The sequence below is a fragment of the Mchenga conophoros genome, linkage group LG17 (assembly GCF_057382185.1).
Source record: "Mchenga conophoros isolate Kocher_MC1m ecotype Shallow Benthic linkage group LG17, M_conophoros_male_GT1.1, whole genome shotgun sequence".
NCBI classification, from domain to species: domain Eukaryota; kingdom Metazoa; phylum Chordata; class Actinopteri; order Cichliformes; family Cichlidae; genus Mchenga; species Mchenga conophoros.
This window is the reverse complement of record NC_140542.1, coordinates 8,481,359-8,502,232: the sequence shown is the minus strand read 5'-3', so window position 1 is coordinate 8,502,232 and position 20,874 is coordinate 8,481,359. Positions and strand designations below refer to the sequence as shown.

General features: G+C 43.6%; 1 protein-coding gene across 2 annotated transcripts in view; it reads left to right on the top strand.

The window, feature by feature from the left end:
* LOC146555037 (ephrin type-B receptor 1-like) overlaps positions 1-20,874 on the top strand; it is a 144,714-nt gene that overhangs the window by 91,258 nt on the left and 32,582 nt on the right. For both annotated transcript variants that reach the window (XM_085251141.1, XM_085251140.1), the window contains exons 10-13: positions 6,610-6,775; positions 7,155-7,260; positions 15,428-15,489; positions 15,583-15,780. In XM_085251141.1, coding sequence (XP_085107267.1) covers positions 6,610-6,775; positions 7,155-7,260; positions 15,428-15,489; positions 15,583-15,780 — 532 coding nt within the window. The remainder of the gene's footprint in view (positions 1-6,609; positions 6,776-7,154; positions 7,261-15,427; positions 15,490-15,582; positions 15,781-20,874) is intronic.

Genomic DNA, 20,874 nt, shown 5'->3' with positions numbered 1-20,874 from the left:
TCTATTCTCTTTGATGAAAACACTCATGCGCAGCCCTAAAGTCCGTGGCTTCAGAGAACTTGCTCAGAGATTCCAATTTTCCAGGGCTGTCAACTTCGCAGGGCTGCACAAAAACAACTGAAAACGTGTGTTTGAATCTTTCCTTTTTATTTTTATGGATACTGCTGCTGCTTTTTAAGTCTTAATGTGGCACTAATGCAACCATTTGTCATTACATAATTAAAAATCAGTACCTATTACTTCAAGGTTTGCTTTCCAACATATGTGGAGTTAATGCTTTTTATAAATTGCACTTAATTGTATTGTTAGTTTTGAATTAATTTGTGTAATAATTTGTGATGCCTTATTAACAGTTTTAAAGACAGGTATTTTTCAGCAGCATGTACTTTTATTTTTATCTTTTCTAGCTGGTTAACTGTTAGCATTAGCTCTCACCCTGTTTCTACATTGTCTTCTGTCACACCAACCCTCTGCATGTTCTCCTTCACTACACCTGTGAATCTTCTGTGTGTTCATCCTCTTGCAGCTCCATCTTCAACATCCTTTTCCCAGTACATCCACTATCCCTCCTCCATTTCTAATGTTGTCCCTCCTGCTCACTCCCAATTAAAATCTCAACATCTTCAACTCTGCCACCTCCTGCTCCACCACTCGCCTTTTTATCAGTGCCACTATCTCTAAGCCATACACCATAGCAGGTCTCACTACTGTCTCTTAAACCTCACTAATTCTTATACAAAACTTTCATTTAGACTCCTGCTGATTCAGTGTCTCTTATCTATAATGGGCATTAGACGACACTCGCTGATTTTTCCTTTAGGAATAAAGGAGAGATTCCGTAAGCTCGGTGAGGGTGACTCATCTCCGATAAACGAAAACCATTTATATCATTTTCATTTCATCTGTCGTTCAAATGTAAAATGTTTCATGTTTCTCCAGGGTAGGACTGGCTGTATTTCAAACATTATCCGGAAGCACAGAACCGGATAATAGTTGTTTCAAGTGGGATTCATGGTACTGCGTCTGTAGTCTGTTTGCGTAGGTGTTTGGCTACGCAGAGTACAGGATTATGCTATGCAGTCTACGTGGGCTTGCTTACATACAGCAAGAAAATAACCAACAGTATGTAGATGTTGCTGATGCTATGCATAGGTTGAATGCTGGATTCAAACGCTGGCCTGAACAGTAAAGGGGGCCCACAAAGTCATGAAAAGATCGATAAAGCACAAACAAAGACTGTAGTAAACAAATGTGTTAGAACTTCAAGAACAGTCTACAGCAATGTTCTCTCTAATTTTTCATGTGTCTGAGCGAACACACAAACTCCCTGAGCGGCCCCCTTAGACCACTGTGTGCAACAGCAGATGTGTGGTCACGCCAGCATCAAATCCATCCAAGTTACATGGTTTATTAAAATGACCAAACTACAGCATTTACATTTATGTTAGACTTCTTTTAATTAAGTGCTTTAGCCCACTTACAATGAAAATTAAAAAAAATCTTGTTCATGACCTGTGTAGTATGTTAACACTATTGGAAGTAAAAATAACTTGAACTCCAATAAAGCTCTGACTTGTATTATGAGTCTGTGGTCTGGGAGAGAGTCCTGTAACTCTGTCTGCAAAATACAGCATATAATGATCAATGTTGGGCAATTAATTATATAGTTACTTCTTCAAAAAAGTTACTGAGTTATGCAAACAACAAAGTTGTTTTTAAATAAACATTTCAAACTATTTACAGAACAATCAGCTGTTCTGCATCAAATTTGATGCCACACAAATTATTTGTGCCACTCCAAAAAATAATTTCTGTCCACTATGAGATAAAGGAGAGCAACAGCCTGATACCTGCAGGCTTGACAGCAGGAGATGTATCACTGCTGTAACAGCTGTAACATTCACACAAGATTTGCGCTAAACGTCGCAAATCTCTCATCTCAAAACACCGCTGTCACTCCTAAAACTTCCCCCCTTCCTAAACAACTAAATGCCATGTTGCCATATCATTTTTTTGATTGGTCGACATGGTACTTTTTCCAACGAACAGGAAAGGGTGGGGGGTTTTTTGGTTTTGGTTTTGCTCACAGGTGGAGAGTGCTTTCGAGCGTTTTCCTTATAAAACGCAGTTTTTACCGTTTCTTCCCGCAGTAAATATAAACAACAATAGTATTCAGGAAAAACAAACATTGCATATATTTTTATCATAACTCTGGTTTTACGTGGCCGATCAACACAATTTAAAAACTGGTATAAAGTCCACACTTTTTCCGTCAACTTCCGTCTGTCCTGCTCACATCTCCAGTGGTTGTACATGTTGCCATTAACTCCACATCAGCCACGCCGCTTTGCTAGCTAAAACACCGGTGTCAGCACATAAGGACGCTGTCATAGCCTGTCAATGATGTTGATTAACTGCGTATATACGAATGTGAATCGCATCATTGGCTGGACTATGGGATAAGGTGGCATCGTTCTAATGTCGACTGCTTAGGTGAATAGGTTGAATGCAGGGGTTTTTCAACTTGGGGATCAATACACTCTACAGACCTGTTGCTCAGCATATTTTTGACACTGCCTCCTGTTGTCAGCAGACAGCTACTACATGTAGACAAGAGTCTACAAAGCTGTGCATTGGCTGTCTAGCTGCAGAGCACAACCATGCCAATCCCATAATGCACTTCCTGAAAAGCCTACACCAGCATAAATAGTGATTGTACTCTTAGATGCAAAGGAAGGAGTTGTGGCTTTGTTTACCACCTTAAAACACTTTTTTAATTTGATCTATATTCTTATGTGGGTTTAGTATTTCATGTTCGTCATTTTTTTGTGTTTCTTTCACAGTCTTTTACTCTACATACACAGCGTTGTCACTTAGGCATCATCAAAAAAGAAATAAATAACAGGAAGAGCACAGTAGCCCTATCTCCATATGGAGCACTCACCGCTCCTCTTATTCTCACAGTTTTGGTATCAGCAAAGTTCCAGGAAAGATGGAGAGTAGGGAGAGAAGAGGAGGTCGAGATTCTGCCTCTCGCAGGGCAATTAAAGTGAGCTGAGTACACGGTGAGAAGTAGTGCTCTCACTGAGAGATGTACTGCACCTGTGGTGTGACAGCCACAGATAAAATCCTTAGTTAGTCAAAATCATGACAGTGACTTTACTCTAAGTCAGCCTTATTTGCTGTTGCTTTTACTTCAATATCATTTAACGCAGAAGCCAATTCAGTCGCTGCGTTTCACACCACGGAGCAGTCGGCCACATAAAGACTAATTTTAGCACATATTTGAAAGTGAAGATGTCCCCGGGGAGTGGTTTGATAAGCCTGCAGAGAGAGGACAGGTTTTTCTTACCAGACAGCTGTACTCTACCTCCTGCTCTGGCAGTTTTTTGTCATTTCTCCACCTTCTCTCGCCCCCCCATCCTCCCCACCCGCACCTTCCTTTTCCACTCCCACTCTATAGATAATGAGGTTTTAATGTAGTAGATTTGATATGGTGCAAGAAGGCTGGATTTTTCCCCATTACTTATCTCTGGCTACCAGGCCTTCCCATATGGGCTGCCCCTTAACCTCTTCATTCTGGCAAACATAGAGCCACCCTCATCCTCCCTCCCCCCCACCCACACACACACCTTCAAATTCAAACTTCACCCCCAACACAATACCCCATTTCTCTGTCCACTTGCAAATATAACGCATTCTTTTCAAGCCTTTAACACTTGTCCTTGCGTTATGTCCTAATTACGAGAAAGCAATTAGCAGCGTCCGTCTTTTATATATGTTAATAAGAGAAATCAGTATATTAAGATGACATGAATGAAGGTAATAAATACTATATGATATCGCATATTGGAAAAGTAAACAGGCCCTGCAGCAACAAAGGGGGCTGATGATCGGGGGATGAGTGTTGGTTATGAAAGATTACGATAATAAAAACAATCATCTTTAACCCTCTTTCATCCGTTCCATCTTCTGGTAGCCTTCCCAGCCTTTCGTCTGCTTTTCCCTCAATTTCTTCCCACTCTTTTCCCTCCTGACCTGTCCTGTTCATCACCACCGTCATCTCTCTTCCTCTCATCTTTGCTATGCTTTTGACCCCCTCCACCCTACCACCCTTCATCCTCACTGCATGCTTCCCTCCCTCTACTTTCATGCCATCACCACATTATATCTGTCATTCTCTCCAGACTCCATTTCAAATTAACTGCAGTGAAGCTTTTTTTTTTTTTTTTTATCTGAAAGAAACCGACTGAAGACAGGAAGTCTAGAAGGCAGACAGAGAAAGATAGCAGTGCAAGGTGGTGGTCTTTGGTTTATTGGAGTGGCCTGATAGGTCTCATACCTAATTCAGTCCAGAAGAAGAAATGGAAGGGGTGAAGACCAAATTCTCACCTGTCTCTGAGGATAATAGCTAATTAACTGCATTGTGACAGAAATACCTATATATGCAGGGAATGAAGGGGGGTGGGGTTAAAAGGGGTGAAAACGTAACTGGAAGATATATGAGGGCAAGGAGCATCATATGAAACAAAAACTGGAGGTTTAGAAATGTTAACGATAGTGAGCTTGAAAAAGCCTGAACAACATTTGTTCTCATGTGGGAAGATTCTGTGTTACCACACCAAGAAAACTGGAAAAACATATCATGTTTATGTATCTTTCCAGAAATAATGACAAAGGATCGCTAAAGACTATTCATTGTTTTTGTTGGGTTGGCTCCAAAGTGGTGCTAACGGGGTAAATGTTGGAAATCGCACGAGTGCCAGCTAAAGATTTCTGACTTCTTGCCTTCTGACAGTGACTGCAACTGTACCAGAGGAACCTTTGATGTCTGAGAGGATCCTGTGAGGATTTAGGTTTCCAGAGAGAACAGGACAACTTTGCCCTTTACTCTGGTTACAGTTTAGTATAAGAGACTGATGGGGAAGGGAAGGTTAAGCTCACATACTGTTTTCTGCTGTGTGGAATCTGTTTCCTGTGCACAGAATCATTATATTCATTCAGCAAACACTCAGTCTGCCGCTGTATTTTGAATGCCTTCTGCCCATTTTGAATCAAATTAAGCCTCACAAATCATATGGTGTAATCTGTTTAAGAATACCAATATCAAGTCTGCAAAAGCAGCAGCTTTAGGAGTTCTTTAGTTTTGAATAGGGCTCCACACCTCGCAAAATGCTTGTTTCTGACCTTTTCTGTTTTAAAGAGGAACCTGACTTATTGAATCTTTATGTGCTGCAAAAAATGGCAGTCTCCCAATCTTAGTGTTTAGTTTCGACACAGAGGTGTAAGTTAAGCAGTGTTTCTTTATTCATCACTCACTTTTCCATAGTGTAGATCGTTTTATCCAGGATGTCAGTGTAACCATGAGGTGAGCGCTGGTTATGGTTACAGATGCAATAGAGCTGACCAGAGGGGTTGGATAATATGTTCAAATTTTCAAACTGGCAACCATCGATCCATCTACAAGCAACTGCTGCTGTGCACAGTCAGGGTCAAAAGAAAGTTTTACACATCTGGTGCATGCATCTGGTCTTTGAATGAGGTAAATACAAACTCAGATGGACTACAAAACATGTGCACTGTGTCATTATTTATTTGACAACAACTCAGAATCAGTCGCTGCCTCCATAGGAACTGAGAGGGTAAGTGGCAGCCAGGTGCTGCTAATCAAACACACTTGATTAACTGAAGAGCAGAAAGTGTGAGCGCCTCTATAAATCCTCGTACAGTGGATTAGAAAGTCATTAAGGAAATGTTAAGTTATTCCTTCTTAAGGTTGTTCTAGCTGTTGAATCATGGGGTGTAATACTGATGAGTCTCTTGTGTCTGTGTACAACTCTCAGCTCTGGAGATCATTACAACAGAAAGAAAGGCGGCACACGTAGACTTCTTGTATTCTCGAGGTGGATTAGGTTAGAAAGTGACCCACACACAGTGCTGCTAAAAAGTGTTTGCCACCTTCTCAATTTCTTAGTTTTTTGCAATTTTGTAGAAGTTACAAATTCATCAAACAAATTTTCATTTTTGACAATGATAAACTGATTAAATACAAAATGCATTTTGAAATGATGATATTATTTAGTTTGGGACACCAGTATTCCAAACCTACCGATGTGAAGTGTTGCCTTGCTTTTTAATAGCCACAATGAAATGAGACTAAACACAATCGTGCTTTGGCCACTGTGTACCACAGCACACTCTTCCCTAAAACAACAATCCAGTGTCTTCTCTGTGTGAAGTTTTAATAAACTAAAAGCTATACACAGTGAGGCCTGTGGATTACTTTTTTCCTGTTTCAGCTTCACATTACATGAAAACACAGATATCCAAATATGGATTAATAAACCCAAACTATCTCCATGACTACATATTGTACCACTACATGTAACTGTAATATTTTTGTTATTTGGAACAGGGCAATGTGATGAAGCCTGGCAAAGGGTGCTTTTACCAATTTCTTTTGTTTTCGCTTTACTTTGGATGTATTTTTGTTTATACTGGCCAAAACTAAGTGCTGAAGTTAGACTAAAAGAATATTTTGGTTACAGACAGACTGTTTGGGCTGCTTCTTAAATATATCTCCTAATTGTCTCTGTACCTCACACGCAGTTGCAGTCATCTGTGCTGAACAGTTCGATGGTCCTAAGCGAAACACCTAATGTGGTTCTGGAGGGTCTGAGACCCGGGACCGGCTATGTGGTCCAGGTGAGGGCCCGCACTGTAGCGGGCTACGGAGCCTACAGCAAAGACATGCTCTTCCAAACCCTCACCGACGGTAAGTGTGTGGGTGGTTATCTGGAGTGTGTGGAGGTGTTTGTGTGGGTGTGGGTTTTCGTGGTGGAGAGGAAAGCGAGTGTAGGGCTGAGAGAGGGAATGTGAGAGGGTTGCGCAAGAGTGAAATTCTGGCTGTGAAGTGATTAAATTCTCCCTTACTTTCTGTGTGTGTGTGCGTGTGTGTGTGTTTGTGAAGAGTGCTTGCAGTCATGTAAAATGAGCCTTGTAAATTATATTTTCTGTGTATTAGAGAGAAAAAAGTGTCAGTTATATATTTTCCCTTCCAGAAATGCTCAGCTGTGTGTATGCAAGACTGAAACATATGAGGAGTATGAAATATAATATTTTTTCCTTAATTTGTGTGTGTGTGTGTTCTGCAGATGAATATAAGTCAGAGCTCGGACAGCAGCTCTCTCTGATTGCTGGCTCTCTAGTTGGTGGAGTGTGTATTGTATCACTAGTAGCTATCGCCATCATCTGTACCAGGTAATGTACAGCTGACACACCTGCTCACTTCACACGAAAGTGCAGCTGCACATAAATGTCTGTCACTGCAAAATCCAAAGAGGTAGAGATGCTAGACACGTGTCCTATTAAATAACATACTTTTCACTTGTCAGACTATGAACATGAACTGATAGTTAAAACAACAGTTCCCCTCTTTTTTGAGCTTTGAACGAAATGCAAAGGTGTTTGTAATTACGTGGACAAAGCGGCACTTCAGTAGCACAGTTGCAGCTTCCACACATCACGTCTTTAGATCACGTTATTTAATGACCGCTGAGGAAATCGATTAGCTGAGACAGACTGGTAGATGCTTTTTTAAAAGCAGTAAGTGGACTTTGAACAACATATTTTTTTCCAGGATAAATGTTCAGGGTCGATTGGCCATGGAGCATACCACATGAATAAAAATGCCCCCAGCAACAGAATCCCTCACCCATTTTACTAATCCCCTGCTCTCTTTCCTGACATTTGCCATCTGTTTCAAATATAATTACCCAGTAAAATAAATCTGACACCCACAAATATCAATCAAATAAATGTATTTTAACAAAGCTCCTTTAAATGAATAAGAGAGCTGCTGCACATGCATTCTTCTATTTCAGCTAAAATGGTGAAAAAAAGAAAAAAATGGAAGTTTATCAACCATATGAGCAGCACCTAGCACCTAGCTATCGCTACTTAAGCGTAAACCAGATAATGGAAGCCTCTGGGAGTGTGTGGTGTGGAGCGTAGCCACAGCTGATGTACCTCCTTTAAAGTAACATTTTATATGTTGTTGATGTGACAAAAAATAAATGACAAGTGAAAGTTCTGCATGAATAATTGTACTAAAATGTCCATCCGTCAGTCCTTACAAAACACCATCCATCCCTCTATTCGTCATCTTCCACTTATAGACAATCAGGTCACAATGGCACTAAGCCAAGTAGGGTCTTTTCCCCAGCAACACTTTCCAGTTGATCCTGGAGGAGCTGAGGTGTTCCCAGTTGCTCCCAATCACTCGAGTGAGCCTTGAGTCTATTCTAGGGTCACCTCATGTTTGGATATACCCAACGACCTCCAATGGAAGGCTCCCTTGAGACCGGGAGTCGCAGGAGATCCCTTTGGATGTCTGAGCTGTTCTCCTTATCTCCAAAGCTGAGCCCATTCCCTCTGCAGAGGAAACTGATTTCATCGGTCTTAGTCGTTTGGTCATTACTAGATCTCATGATCACTATTTGCACTATTTGTTGCAGTCTTATGAAAGTTGGACTTGGTGGAGTGCTAATCTCATTACCATGACAGTCTGGTACAGCACCCACATCACTGCTGATCTTGTGCCAATCTGTTGGTTCAAGTCACACTGCACTTCCTGTTACTTGGGAATAAGAGGCCATCATATTTGATACAAGCTTCTAAACCCCAACCAGGAGGCAGCATTTCATCATTTTTCCAGTTGGAGATGAGAGGAACTCTGTGGCAGTCCACCACCTCCTGCTTGACCACTAAAATGAAGCAATGTTGCAAAAGTACCGCTTTGGCGCCTCTGGGTGTCATATTATTCTGTATGGCATCGTTAGATTGTTAAATTACAGGCATCAGTGCATGAACAGCTTGTCCTACTTACTTTACATATAGGGGTAATAGGGTAAAGGGGTTGAGGACATGATTGGAAGAAGAAGAAGAAGAAAAAGATGTGATAAACTAATCTGTTGTTTGTTTTTCATCTTTGATGTTTTTTTTGGTTTTTTTTGGTGTCTTATCATTTGAATTTCGATTGATATTAAACCATGTGAGAAATTTGGAACCAAAAAATCCCTATTTGTTGCAGCTGTTAAAAAACACAGACGTTTGACTGATCTCATTCCATTCTGCTTTTTGTAATTCAGCGAGCTTGAAGGTTAAAACCACTGGTGTCGGCTTTAATAATGTGCTCTATTTTAAAACATTATCAACTGTGTAAAATGTTCATCTTAAACTATTTTCTGGAGCTGTTAAATAAATGTCTTAGAAAGTAAAATAATACTTTTAAAACGAAGTACAGTTGAAGTTGCATTAAATGGTACCTTACTATATATACACTATATTGCCAAAAGTATTTGCTTGTCTGCCTTCACACTTATATGAACTTGAGTGACATCCCATTCTTAATCCATGGGGTTTGCAGCTATAACAGCTTCAACTCAGCTGGGAAGGCTTTCCACAAGGTTTAGGAGTGTTTATGGGAATTTTTGACCATTCTTCCAGAAGTGCACTTGCGCTCTAATTGATCCCAGGAGTGCACGGTCAGGACTCTGTGCAGGCCAGTCAAGTTCTCCCACACCAAACGCACTCATCCATGCGTTTATGGACCTTGCTTTGTGCACTGATGCACATTCATGTTAGATCAGGAAAGGTCCCCAAACTGTTCCCATACAGTTGGGAGCATGAAATGAAAGAATTACAAGTTCCTCTCACTGGATATTATGAGGGACAGCCCCAACAAGTACCCTTGTCCTGGCAACCACCAAACCCGCAGTCATCCAGATGGAGAAGTGTGATTCGTTGCTCCAGACGAGACATCTGCACTGCTCTAGTCTGTGGCGTGCTTTATACCACTTTATTCATCACTTTGCATGGCACTTGGTGACATAAGGCTGTTGTTCGACCGTTGTTCACTGTTCCTGAAGGCCACATGAATTTTGGAGGTCTGTAGAGATTGACTTTGTAGAAAGTTGGTGACCTCTGTGCACGATGCACCTCAGCTCTGTGATTTTACATAGCCTACCACTACATGGCCAAGTTGCTGTTGTTCCCAATCATTTCATCTTTGTTATAATATCACTAACAGTTGATTGTGGAATATTTAGTAGTGAGAAAATTTCACAGCTGGACTTGTTCCTCTATCACGGTAACATTCTGGAATTTACTGAGCTCTTCTTTTACAAATGTTTGTGGAAGCAGTCTGCATGCCTAGCTGCTTCATTTTATACACCTGTGGTCATGGAAGTGATTGCAACATCTGAATTCTGTCACGGCTGCCGAGGCGAGCCGTGTGGATATAGAAGGAGGACCCAAGATGCAGGCAGTGGATGAGATACCGGTGGTTTTATTTACAGAGGTGTAGTGGCAAACAAACAGTGGGGCATAACAAACAACTAAAGACACCTAAACTGGGAGAACTAAAATAACAGACCTGGGAGCATATGACAACGGATGATGAATAGCAGAGAGACGCAGACGAGGAACAGGACTCCGTGGAACACAGGGTAACAGACTGACACAGAGTTACACAGACTGACACGGAGGAACACAGACGAACCGGCAACAGGCAGGAGAACACACAGGGCTTAAATACACACACCAGTAATCAGGGGATGAGAGACAGGAGGGCAACACAGCTGGGAGGAATCTGGGCTGACGGGACAGGGGAAACGTAAACTGATCACACTCACATACGACGCGGACCTTCACAATAAAACAGGAAACTCAGATACATGGAACCAGACAAGACATTGAACTAAACAGACAGATTCAGATGCAGACTCAGAGGCAGATCGAAAATATAACACACAGAACTCAAACAATAATAATCATCATCATCATAAACTAGAAAATGATAACTAAAAGCGCTGGGTCACCGACCCAGGACCATGACAGTACCCCCCCCTCAAGGGCTGGCTCCAGACAGCCCAGCAGAAACACAAAAACGGACCAAAACCAAAAAAGAAAAAACACCCGACCAGGGTGGGCGGAGGGGGCCCAGGACGGAGGGACAGAGTCCAAAAGGCCCAGACGGTCAAGTTCAGGAGGCCGACCATGCGAACGGCAGCGGGGCCGGTCCCGATGCCGGCCACGCAGTAGGCAGTGGCGTGGAAACAGTTCTGGGGGCCGACCATGCGGACGGCAACAGCGGCGCGGAAACAAGTCCGGAGGCCGGCCACGTGGAAGGCAGTGGCGGCGTTCAGGAGGGCGTCCACGGTGGCGGAGATGCCCAACAGGTGGCCAGGCAGATGACCGACGATGTGGAGGTGGTAGTAGGGGACCTGAAGGCTGCGTGGCCCCTGCAGCCCCAGGTGAAGCGGAGGCTGGACCAGACGAGGCGGAAGCTGAAGCGGAGGCTGGACCAGACGAGGCGGACGCTGATGCGGAGGCTGGACCAGACGAGGCGGACGCTGATGCGGAGGCTGGACCAGACGAGGCAGCAGCTGATGCGGAGGCTGAAGCCGGGCCAGGCGACGCTGCTGATGAGGAGGCTGAAGCCGGACCAGACGAGGATGAAGACACAGAGGCTGGACCAGACGAGGATGAAGACACAGAGGCTGGACCAGACGGGGATGAAGACACAGAGGCTGGACCAGACGGGGATGAAGACACAGAGGCTGGACCAGACGGGGATGAAGACACAGAGGCTGGACCAGACGGGGATGCAGAGGCTGGACCAGACGAGGCTGAAGCAGAAGCGGAGGCCGGACCAGGCAAAGCAGCTGATGAGGATGCTGAAGAGGAGGCCACTGCAGGTGATGCGGAGGCTGGACCAGGCGAGGATGAAGACACGGAGGCTGGACCAGGCGAGGATGAAGACACGGAGGCTGGACCAGGCGAGGATGAAGACACGGAGGCTGGACCAGGCGAGGATGAAGACACGGAGGCTGGACCAGGCGAGGATGAAGCGGAGGCTGGACCAGGCGAGGATGAAGCAGTGGCTGGACCAGGCGAGGATGAAGCAGTGGCTGGACCAGGCGAGGATGAAGCAGTGGCTGGACCAGGCGAGGATGAAGCAGTGGCTGGACCAGGTGAAGCGGATGAAGCCGAAGCATGCGCTGGACCAGGCGACGCTGAGGATGCTGAATCCGGACCAGGCGACGGCGTGGAGGATGCAGACGGAGGCGCTGCAGCAGATGGCGGCATGGATGAAACTGCTGCTGCAAGCGTGGATGAGGCTGCTGGTGGAGCAGCTGGTGGCTGGATGGGCTCCTCGGGCCCCCCAGCTGACGAGAAAGGAGGCTGGACGGGCTCCTCGGGCCCCCCAGCTGACGAGGCAGATGGCTGGACGGGCTCCTCGGGCCCCCCAGCAAAAACAGTCTCAGAACCAGTGGGCACTGGAGCCCCTGGCACACACAGAACAGAACCAGCAGGTGCGGAGACTTCTGACAGGAACGCAACAGAACCAGCAGGTGCGGAGGCCTCTGGCAGGAACGCAACAGGACCAGCAGGCACACGGGCCTCTGGCAGGAACGCAACAGGACCAGCAGGCACACGGGCCTCTGGCAGGGACAGAACAGGACCAGCAGGCACACGGGCCTCTGGCAGGGACAGAACAGGACCAGCAGGCACACGGGCCTCTGGCAGGGACAGAACAGGACCAGCAGGCACACGGGCCTCTGGCAAACACATAGCGGCCTGCAGCTGCGCAGAGCATTGACCCTGCTCAGACAGCGACAGCTCTGTGCAGTCCTCAGCTGGCTTCTTAAACTCCAGGGGTCCAGAGTCTGATGGGGGCTGAAACCCAGCCTCTGGGGAGGCCCTGGAGTGCATCTCAGTCTCAGAACTGGCCAGCCTTTGAGGAATGTTGACATTGTTCTTGGGTTTGTCTCTCTGCTTAGAGTACGGAGTTGTTGAACTGTCCGTTATGGGTTGGACTGACATGGCTTGCTGTACAGGAGGAGTAGGTGAAGGTGATGGCTGAACAGGTGGTGGAGCAACTGACACAGGATGCAGGGCTGGTGACTGCTGAACAGGAGGCTGAACTGAGGATAAAGCTAATGATTCTTCTGCTAACCGGGCTACTGACTGGGCCATGGATTGTAACAGGGTTTGTAATAAGTCTGGCTGTGACTGTAATTGAGCTATGGATTGTGAGGCTGAATGTGGCGGAGGTGGCGACTGGGCTTCCGGCCGGGCGGCTAACTGAGCTTCCGGCCGGGCGGCTAACTGAGCTACCTGCTGGGCAGCTGGCTCAACAAACACAGCCCCGGAATAAACAGTCATTCGAGCTGGCGAAACAGACGGAGTGTCTTTTCCACTCACCACAGCCGGCAGTTCCGAAGTCCTACTCTCCGGCTGTGGGGCGACGCGCCGACGGCGCGATCGTCGCTTCCTCCCGGGCAAAACCTCCGGCGGGCCGGGCAAAACCTCCGGCGGGCCGGGCAAAATCTTCACCGCTAGGCCGGGCAAAATCTTCACCGCCAGGCTGGGTTGGGAAGCGGTAGCGGCTGGAGGGCGAAGGTGCAGCTCATGAAGGAGGAAGTCCCGTGCCAGCGGGTGAAGCGAGTCTAGCAGCCAGGAGTGCGCAGAGAGTAGCTGCTGTAGCTTGGCTTCTACAGCGCGGTGGAACTCTTCTTCCTCCTGCTCGAGCCACAGGTTTACCAACCTTGCGACCGTGTCGGTTACCTCCTCCCGAAACTCCTGGGTAGGTGCAAATGCTGCTGGGTCCATGTTGGCCGGTTCGTACTGTCACGGCTGCCGAGGCGAGCCGTGTGGATATAGAAGGAGGACCCAAGATGCAGGCAGTGGATGAGATACCGGTGGTTTTATTTACAGAGGTGTAGTGGCAAACAAACAGTGGGGCATAACAAACAACTAAAGACACCTAAACTGGGAGAACTAAAATAACAGACCTGGGAGCATATGACAACGGATGATGAATAGCAGAGAGACGCAGACGAGGAACAGGACTCCGTGGAACACAGGGTAACAGACTGACACAGAGTTACACAGACTGACACGGAGGAACACAGACGAACAGGCAGGAGAACACACAGGGCTTAAATACACACACCAGTAATCAGGGGATGAGAGACAGGAGGGCAACACAGCTGGGAGGAATCTGGGCTGACGGGACAGGGGAAACGTAAACTGATCACACTCACATACGACGCGGACCTTCACAATAAAACAGGAAACTCAGATACATGGAACCAGACAAGACATTGAACTAAACAGACAGATTCAGATGCAGACTCAGAGGCAGATCGAAAATATAACACACAGAACTCAAACAATAATAATCATCATCATCATAAACTAGAAAATGATAACTAAAAGCGCTGGGTCACCGACCCAGGACCATGACAAATTCAATGATTTGGATGGCTGCATTTTGACTTTTGGCAATATAGTGTAGCTTCCACCACTGACAGCTGCAGCTCTCTCACCTTAAATGTAGAATCGGTATGTTTACCAGTATATCTGCTTGCAGTCGCGTGTGTGCATCTAAGTCAAATCCTCTCTGTACACTGTAGTCTTTAACCTTTCGCTGATCAACTGATTCAAGCTCAAACTACACTTGCTGCTGCTATTGCTATTATTGTTAGCTATTTCCAATACTTTTGTATCTGCATATGGTACTACAAAAAACCGAGTGTGGCATTTTCCGAATAATGGTCATTCATGGCCACAGCCACTGACAGCAAGGAGACCTACAAGTTAGTCTAACTTTAAATTTTGCATGCATTGGACTATAAAATATTTGTTTTCTTATCCTGTTAGGGGGTCACAGATGAACTGGAGCCTGTCCTAGCTGACATTAAGGGAGAGGTGGGCTATGTGAAGGAGAAATATCAAAATTAGAGTGCAAGAACAAAAGATTCTTATGAAAAAACATTGGTTGTGTACGCGAAGGGAGCATTTCTAAATGTACTTCACATATTTTTTTAAAAAAGGATTTGAAATGACTCCTAGTAGAAATAAAGTTGTAGACCAAAAAATCACGCACAAGTGATGCAAAAAAAATATTAAATTATAATATTTAATACGGCAAGAGTTTTAAACTAGCTGTGAAATGAGAAATGTCCAAAGTCTCAGTGACCCCATGAACTCCCAGAAATAGCGAGCGGCAAGCTGTCTCTCCTGCGCTCAGTATTAGGTGTCTGCTGTGGAGATCAGTCCACATATTAAAATATTACCGCGTGCATTCCTTTAGTTTCAGCCTCGGAGAGAAGCGGGAAACAAGAGCTGATGACAAAGAGCACGAGCAAGTCACCCAATACTAATGATTTCCTGACAGACTCTCTCTTAAGCACACTTCTGGAAAACAATTTATTTCACCTCAAAAGAGAAACAGCGAGAGGACAACCAATTAGCATGATGTTTCTGCAACATTTCTAACTTTGAGTTGTTTTATTTTTTTACCTACTTGCCACTTTTTCTTCCCCGTAAATCTCTGTGTCCGTGTTTCTGTCTGCAGGAGAAGGCAGCTGAAGGAGAGCGTATATGGTGACAAGCTGCAGCAGTACAACACAGGAGGAGGTACGACCCCCCTCTTTATTTCTTTATCACGATACATAAAATATGATGTGTTAAAACAGTGTGTGTATTCGAGCTTTCTGCCTTTCTCCTCAGAGGTGACTCTGAGGCCAGACATGTTCAGTGGACCCACACCCACTGTGACCTTTCCCAGCCTTTCTGAGGGTCACAGTTCACCAGGGGTCAAGATCTACATTGACCCTTTCACCTACGAGGACCCCAATGAGGCTGTGCGGGAGTTTGCCAAAGAAATCGATCCCTCCTGTGTCAAAATAGAGGAAGTCATCGGATCAGGTAGATATTTTAAGTGCCTTCATGTGTTTGGTGACCCTTTCGCTTTTGTCATGTTGTTTCTATAAGCTGCTGAAAGATAATCTCAGCAAGGGAAAATCTGTATTTATTTTCAGATGTGTTGAATAACCATTGCATTCATTCAGTGTAAGCAAAATCAGTTGAAGGTTGAGATGAAAAAATAACCACAATCACAGCACTGCTATCCTCTACAAAGTGCCTCAAAACACAAGCTAGAAAAGCAAACCTTGGTTTATTTAATGAAACCAACCGCCATGTGAAGGAGCAGATCCTCTACAGAAAATTAATCAAATTTCTCAACTGTGCCAGACTTTAGTGTGAATGAGGAAGATCTGGAATCACACAATGCCAGTTTATTATTTTGCTTTATTTTTCCTTTGAAGTCAGGAGAGATGTTTTATTCATGTTGAAAACTTTCACAGGAATAAATTAAAACTGTCTTCATGCATTCTCTTTGGCTATCTGCACTCTCACTGTAAAAATGCTGTATGATGTTTGGCAAACAGAGAACGCTGAGAGTCCCAGGGCTGCTGGGGGTGGGGGGTATTTTGGCTATTGGATGAGAAAAGGAGAAAGGAAAAGAGGAAGGAAAGAAAAACAAGGAACACCTTTAAAGTATAAAGCTGAGTGTGAGTTATCATCCACTTCAGTTATCAGTCGTTGGGCTTCAGTATCGCGCAAAAGTCTTAAGCCACCCCTCATTTCACTGGAAAATAAATGCAGCAGTTTTATTGAAGTGTGTACAAACATAAAGGAAACTAGTCTAAGGCAGCGGTCTCCAACCTTTTTTGCGCCACAGACCAGTTTATGCCCGACATTATTTTCACGGACCGGCCTTTAAGGTGGCGCAGATAAATACAACAAAATAAAACTAGTACCGGTACCGAAAAAAAAAGAAGATTTATTCATAACACACGTGAAAAGACCCAGGAAATTGAGTTAACGATAAAAACGATAACAAAATAACACTGAAAACCGATAAAAACCCTGAAAACCATACATTTCACACCTGAGCTTCAACTCTCGCAGCCTGGTACCAAACGACTCACGGATTGGTACCGGTCCGAGGCCTGGGGGTTGGGGACCGCTGGTCTAAGGAGCTTGGAAAGAAAAGCGTCTGGACTTCTTTAAGTTGCTTGAAGACGTTTCACCTCTCATCCGAGAAACTTCTTCAGTTCTAAAGTTTAGATAAAAACCTTAGAACACTGATCAGGGGGTCCTTTTTGCCTTTTGTGGGGGACACTCCCATAGGGCTTAAATCTGGGACTCTCCACCAAGAAGCTTCTCAGATGAGAGGTGAAACGTCTTCAAGCAACTTAAAGAATTCCAGACGCTTTTCTTTCCAAGCTCCTTAGACTGTGATGACCTGGATGACTGAGAACCTTCACAGACATAAAGGAAACTACAATATATAAGTCAAAAACACAGTTTGTACAATTCAAACAAGCTTGAAAGTCAATATTTTGTATGACCAACTTCATTCTTCAGCACAGACTAAACTTTCTTTTTTTCTTCCTTACACCGCTGAGTGAAATGCAACTCCAAAACCATGACTAAGCCTCCATTGTGTTTTATATGGTGGCTGTAGTAGCTGTACACACTCATTGTTGTACCTCTATTCTCATCCACTTCATAATAATGACATACAGCTTTTAAGAATGGCTTCTTTACCGTTTTTGACGTGGCTTTGGGAAACAGTGGATGAATCAATTGGGGGCCTGATGCATCTTTCAGGGTATCCACATTCAGATTGGATGAAGGGTTTGGGAGTTTCAGGTCCTAAATATGTGCCACTCTCTTTTTAAAGGCACAAAAGGTAGTTGGACAGTTGAGTCAAAAGCTATTTCAGGTAGGTGCGGGCAATTCCTTCGTTATGTCATTATCACTTAAGCAGATAAAGGTAGATAAGCAGATAAAAGGCCTGAAGTTGATTTGAGGTTTGATTTGGAAGATTTTGCTGTAAACAGACAACATGCGGTCAAAGGAGCTCTCCATGCAGGTGAAACAAGCCATCTCGTGACTCTGGGCTGTGGAGAGAATTCAAATGGAAGGTGGTCATGAGATATTTTAGAACCCCAGAGATAATGGCCAAAATGAAGCCTACAAATCCTGATACCTGCTGGCGAAATTGTGGTACTCATTTAGGAACCCACTCACATATATTCTGGTCATGCCCAAAAATCTGCTCATTTTGGAATAACATATTTAAAGTTCTCAATACAGTTTTCCAACAACCATTAACAAAAGACCAACAGTTCGCCATTTTAGGAGTATTACCAAATGGTTTTGCAGGAAACAGTAAAAAGTACCTCTTAAGAATCTTGCTTACAGCAGCACTAAAGTGTATTACTATTAAATGGCTGAATCTTGACCCACCTTCATTTAATATGTGGATTGATAAAGTAAGAGAAATTTACCAGATGGAGGAAATAACATATACTCTGCGGATTCAGAGAGAGTTGTTTACTGAGCGTTGGCGACCCATACATGCTTTACTGTTTCAATAATTTAGCATAGGTCTGTTTCATTTTGTTCCTTCATGGCTATTAAGATTTTCACGTTTTTTAATATTACGTAAAGTTTCTTTTTTGGGGGGGGGGTTTGCATCCCAGTTTTGTGTTGTTTCCTAATTGCAGTTCTTATTGTAATCTGTATTTCTGCACTGCGGTTCCTGTAACTGTCTTACTTGTGAACATTGCAATGTTTTAAATTATAATAAAATCTGAGTTAAAAAAAAAAAAGAAAGAAAGACAAGGGACTCACACTCTGAGACACGACCAGTGTCTGTGTGACAGTTTTAAAGAAAGCGATCTGGAGCTGCAGCTAAATTTAATAGGATCTTTCTTCACTCATGCTCTGCCAGGTTTTCTGAAATTTGGTTACTCGTGTTTGAACAGTATTACTGACCGACAACTAGACAGACCGACGAATAAAGCAGAAGCACTGAAGCCAGCTACCTCTGCCTCACAGGAATAATAGTATACATTCTCTACCAGATGTTCAGGACTGTTGTTTGCTACAAGTAGATTTTTAAAGGTAATATTAATGCTCATTGATTTAGTGTTTTCAAAGGTTTATATGTTGATCATATTGGCATTATTTGTTTAGATCTTATATCACAGCATTAGACCCACAAAGGTTGGAGGTTCACTTTAAACTATCATTTGGTTAATGGGAGGGAAAGGAATATGGATTCTTCAATATTGCAAGTAAGGTGATAGTTCAGTATGGTGCTTTCTTGAAGATGGTTATTTTTGCAAAGTGGATTCAGATTTGAACATATATTAAGCTGATATGAATCATTTTTCACATTATTCAAGGTGTGAATGGGTATATGCCTGCTCCTGTTTGTCTTTTGTTTTAGAGCAAGATTGCATAGAGATGGACCGATCCGATATTACATATCGGTATCGGTCCGATACTGACCTAAATTACTGGATCGGATATCGGAGAAAAATAAAAAATGTAATCCGATCCATTAAATATCACGAAAGCACCTCACAAAACTTGCAACACGCCGTAACTCACCTCAGAACGTTAGCACGTCGGAGCAGTATGCATCACGTGATAGAGCGGCTGTGGCATGCGCGACCTGTCAGTGGTCTGGATAGCATTTGGAGCTTCGCTAGCAACCCGGCATTTCATCTCCGACAAAGTTATCCCCGAGAGAAGTAAAGCAAGTGTGTAAGTCCATGAATGTTTGTAAAGCATTCCTGCGTTAAGCTTAACGAGCGACTGCCTCTCGCTCTCCTGCTGCTACTTCAATCATGAAACTGCTTAATGATCAGCTGATCGGCTTTTCTGTCGCAAGTCCGTGTCTCTTGTTTGCTTTTGGCCCACTTTGCACCAGAAAGAGGAAACCAGCGGCTGAACAACAGCAGCACGTTTAAGCTTGATCAGCTGTTGTTAGAATTTATTTAATATTACTTTCTACTCGAGGATCTTTTTCTACGTAGCTGACGCTGGTAACTGTGCAGGGGCGGATCTAGCAAAGTTTAGCCAGGGGGGCCGATAGGGCACTAACAGGGAAAAGGGGGCACAAAGACATACTTTTCTTTCTTATTCTCATTTAAAATGTCTCGCTTTTAATTATTCAATATTTATCTGAATCTTACACCCAAAGTTTTAATCTGATGTAAAATGTATAGAAGTCCATTACTGCATATAGTAACTGTTAAGTCTAATATACCCTAGTAAGCTATAGTACTTTTTCCTTTGGGAAGGTACCATCTGTGCAGTCTGCAATTTTGTTGAAGAAAGATGTTGAATCTATTTAATATTTCTTGAAAAAGAATTGATTTCTGTGCATTTTTTTTTCACACTGCATCAAATTAAGGTTGATTACGTCGATTAAGCATCATGAGGTGGAGCGTGAGGGGTGGTTCCCCATTTTTTATTTATTTATTTTTGTTGTTGCTGGGAGTTGGAACCCTATTAGTTAGGTTGCTTAATATTTACGCTAAGTACTCTTTAAAATACCAGAATAGGGAGGAAGGTGTAGGTTTGAGTTTATTAGATTGATCAGTATTGCTGAACTATGAAATTTTTTTTTTTTGCATACAGGTATAACAGAATAGCTTTAGTGTAGTTGTTGTTTTAAACTTGAGTATGAACTTATACAAAATGCAGCAAGATATTTAAAAAAAACAGTTTTGTTGATTAAAAAACACTATATCGGATTCATATCGGTATCGGCAGATATCCAAATTTATGATCGGTATCGGACATAAAAAAGTGGTATCGTGCCATCTCTAAGATTGCATAAAACCTTTCTGGTCAAATTTCGTGAAACTTATTACTGTTTAATAATATATAAAAAATAACTGCCAGAGGCAGATGGTTGCTGTTACTCTCACATTTCAGCTCTTTTTGGCTTTTTACCCACTGCAACTGCAAGCGTAGCTGCTGTCAGCTCATATAAAGCGTTATTTTTTTATCTGACCTGGGTTCCCTGTCTGGACAATGGCGCTGCCTCTTTTCTGGTCAAGTGTGAGATGGAAAAGAAAGGCTCACCTCCACCATGAATTTTAGCTGTGATGCCCCTGTCATTGTTAATGTTGTTACTATGTAACCAAC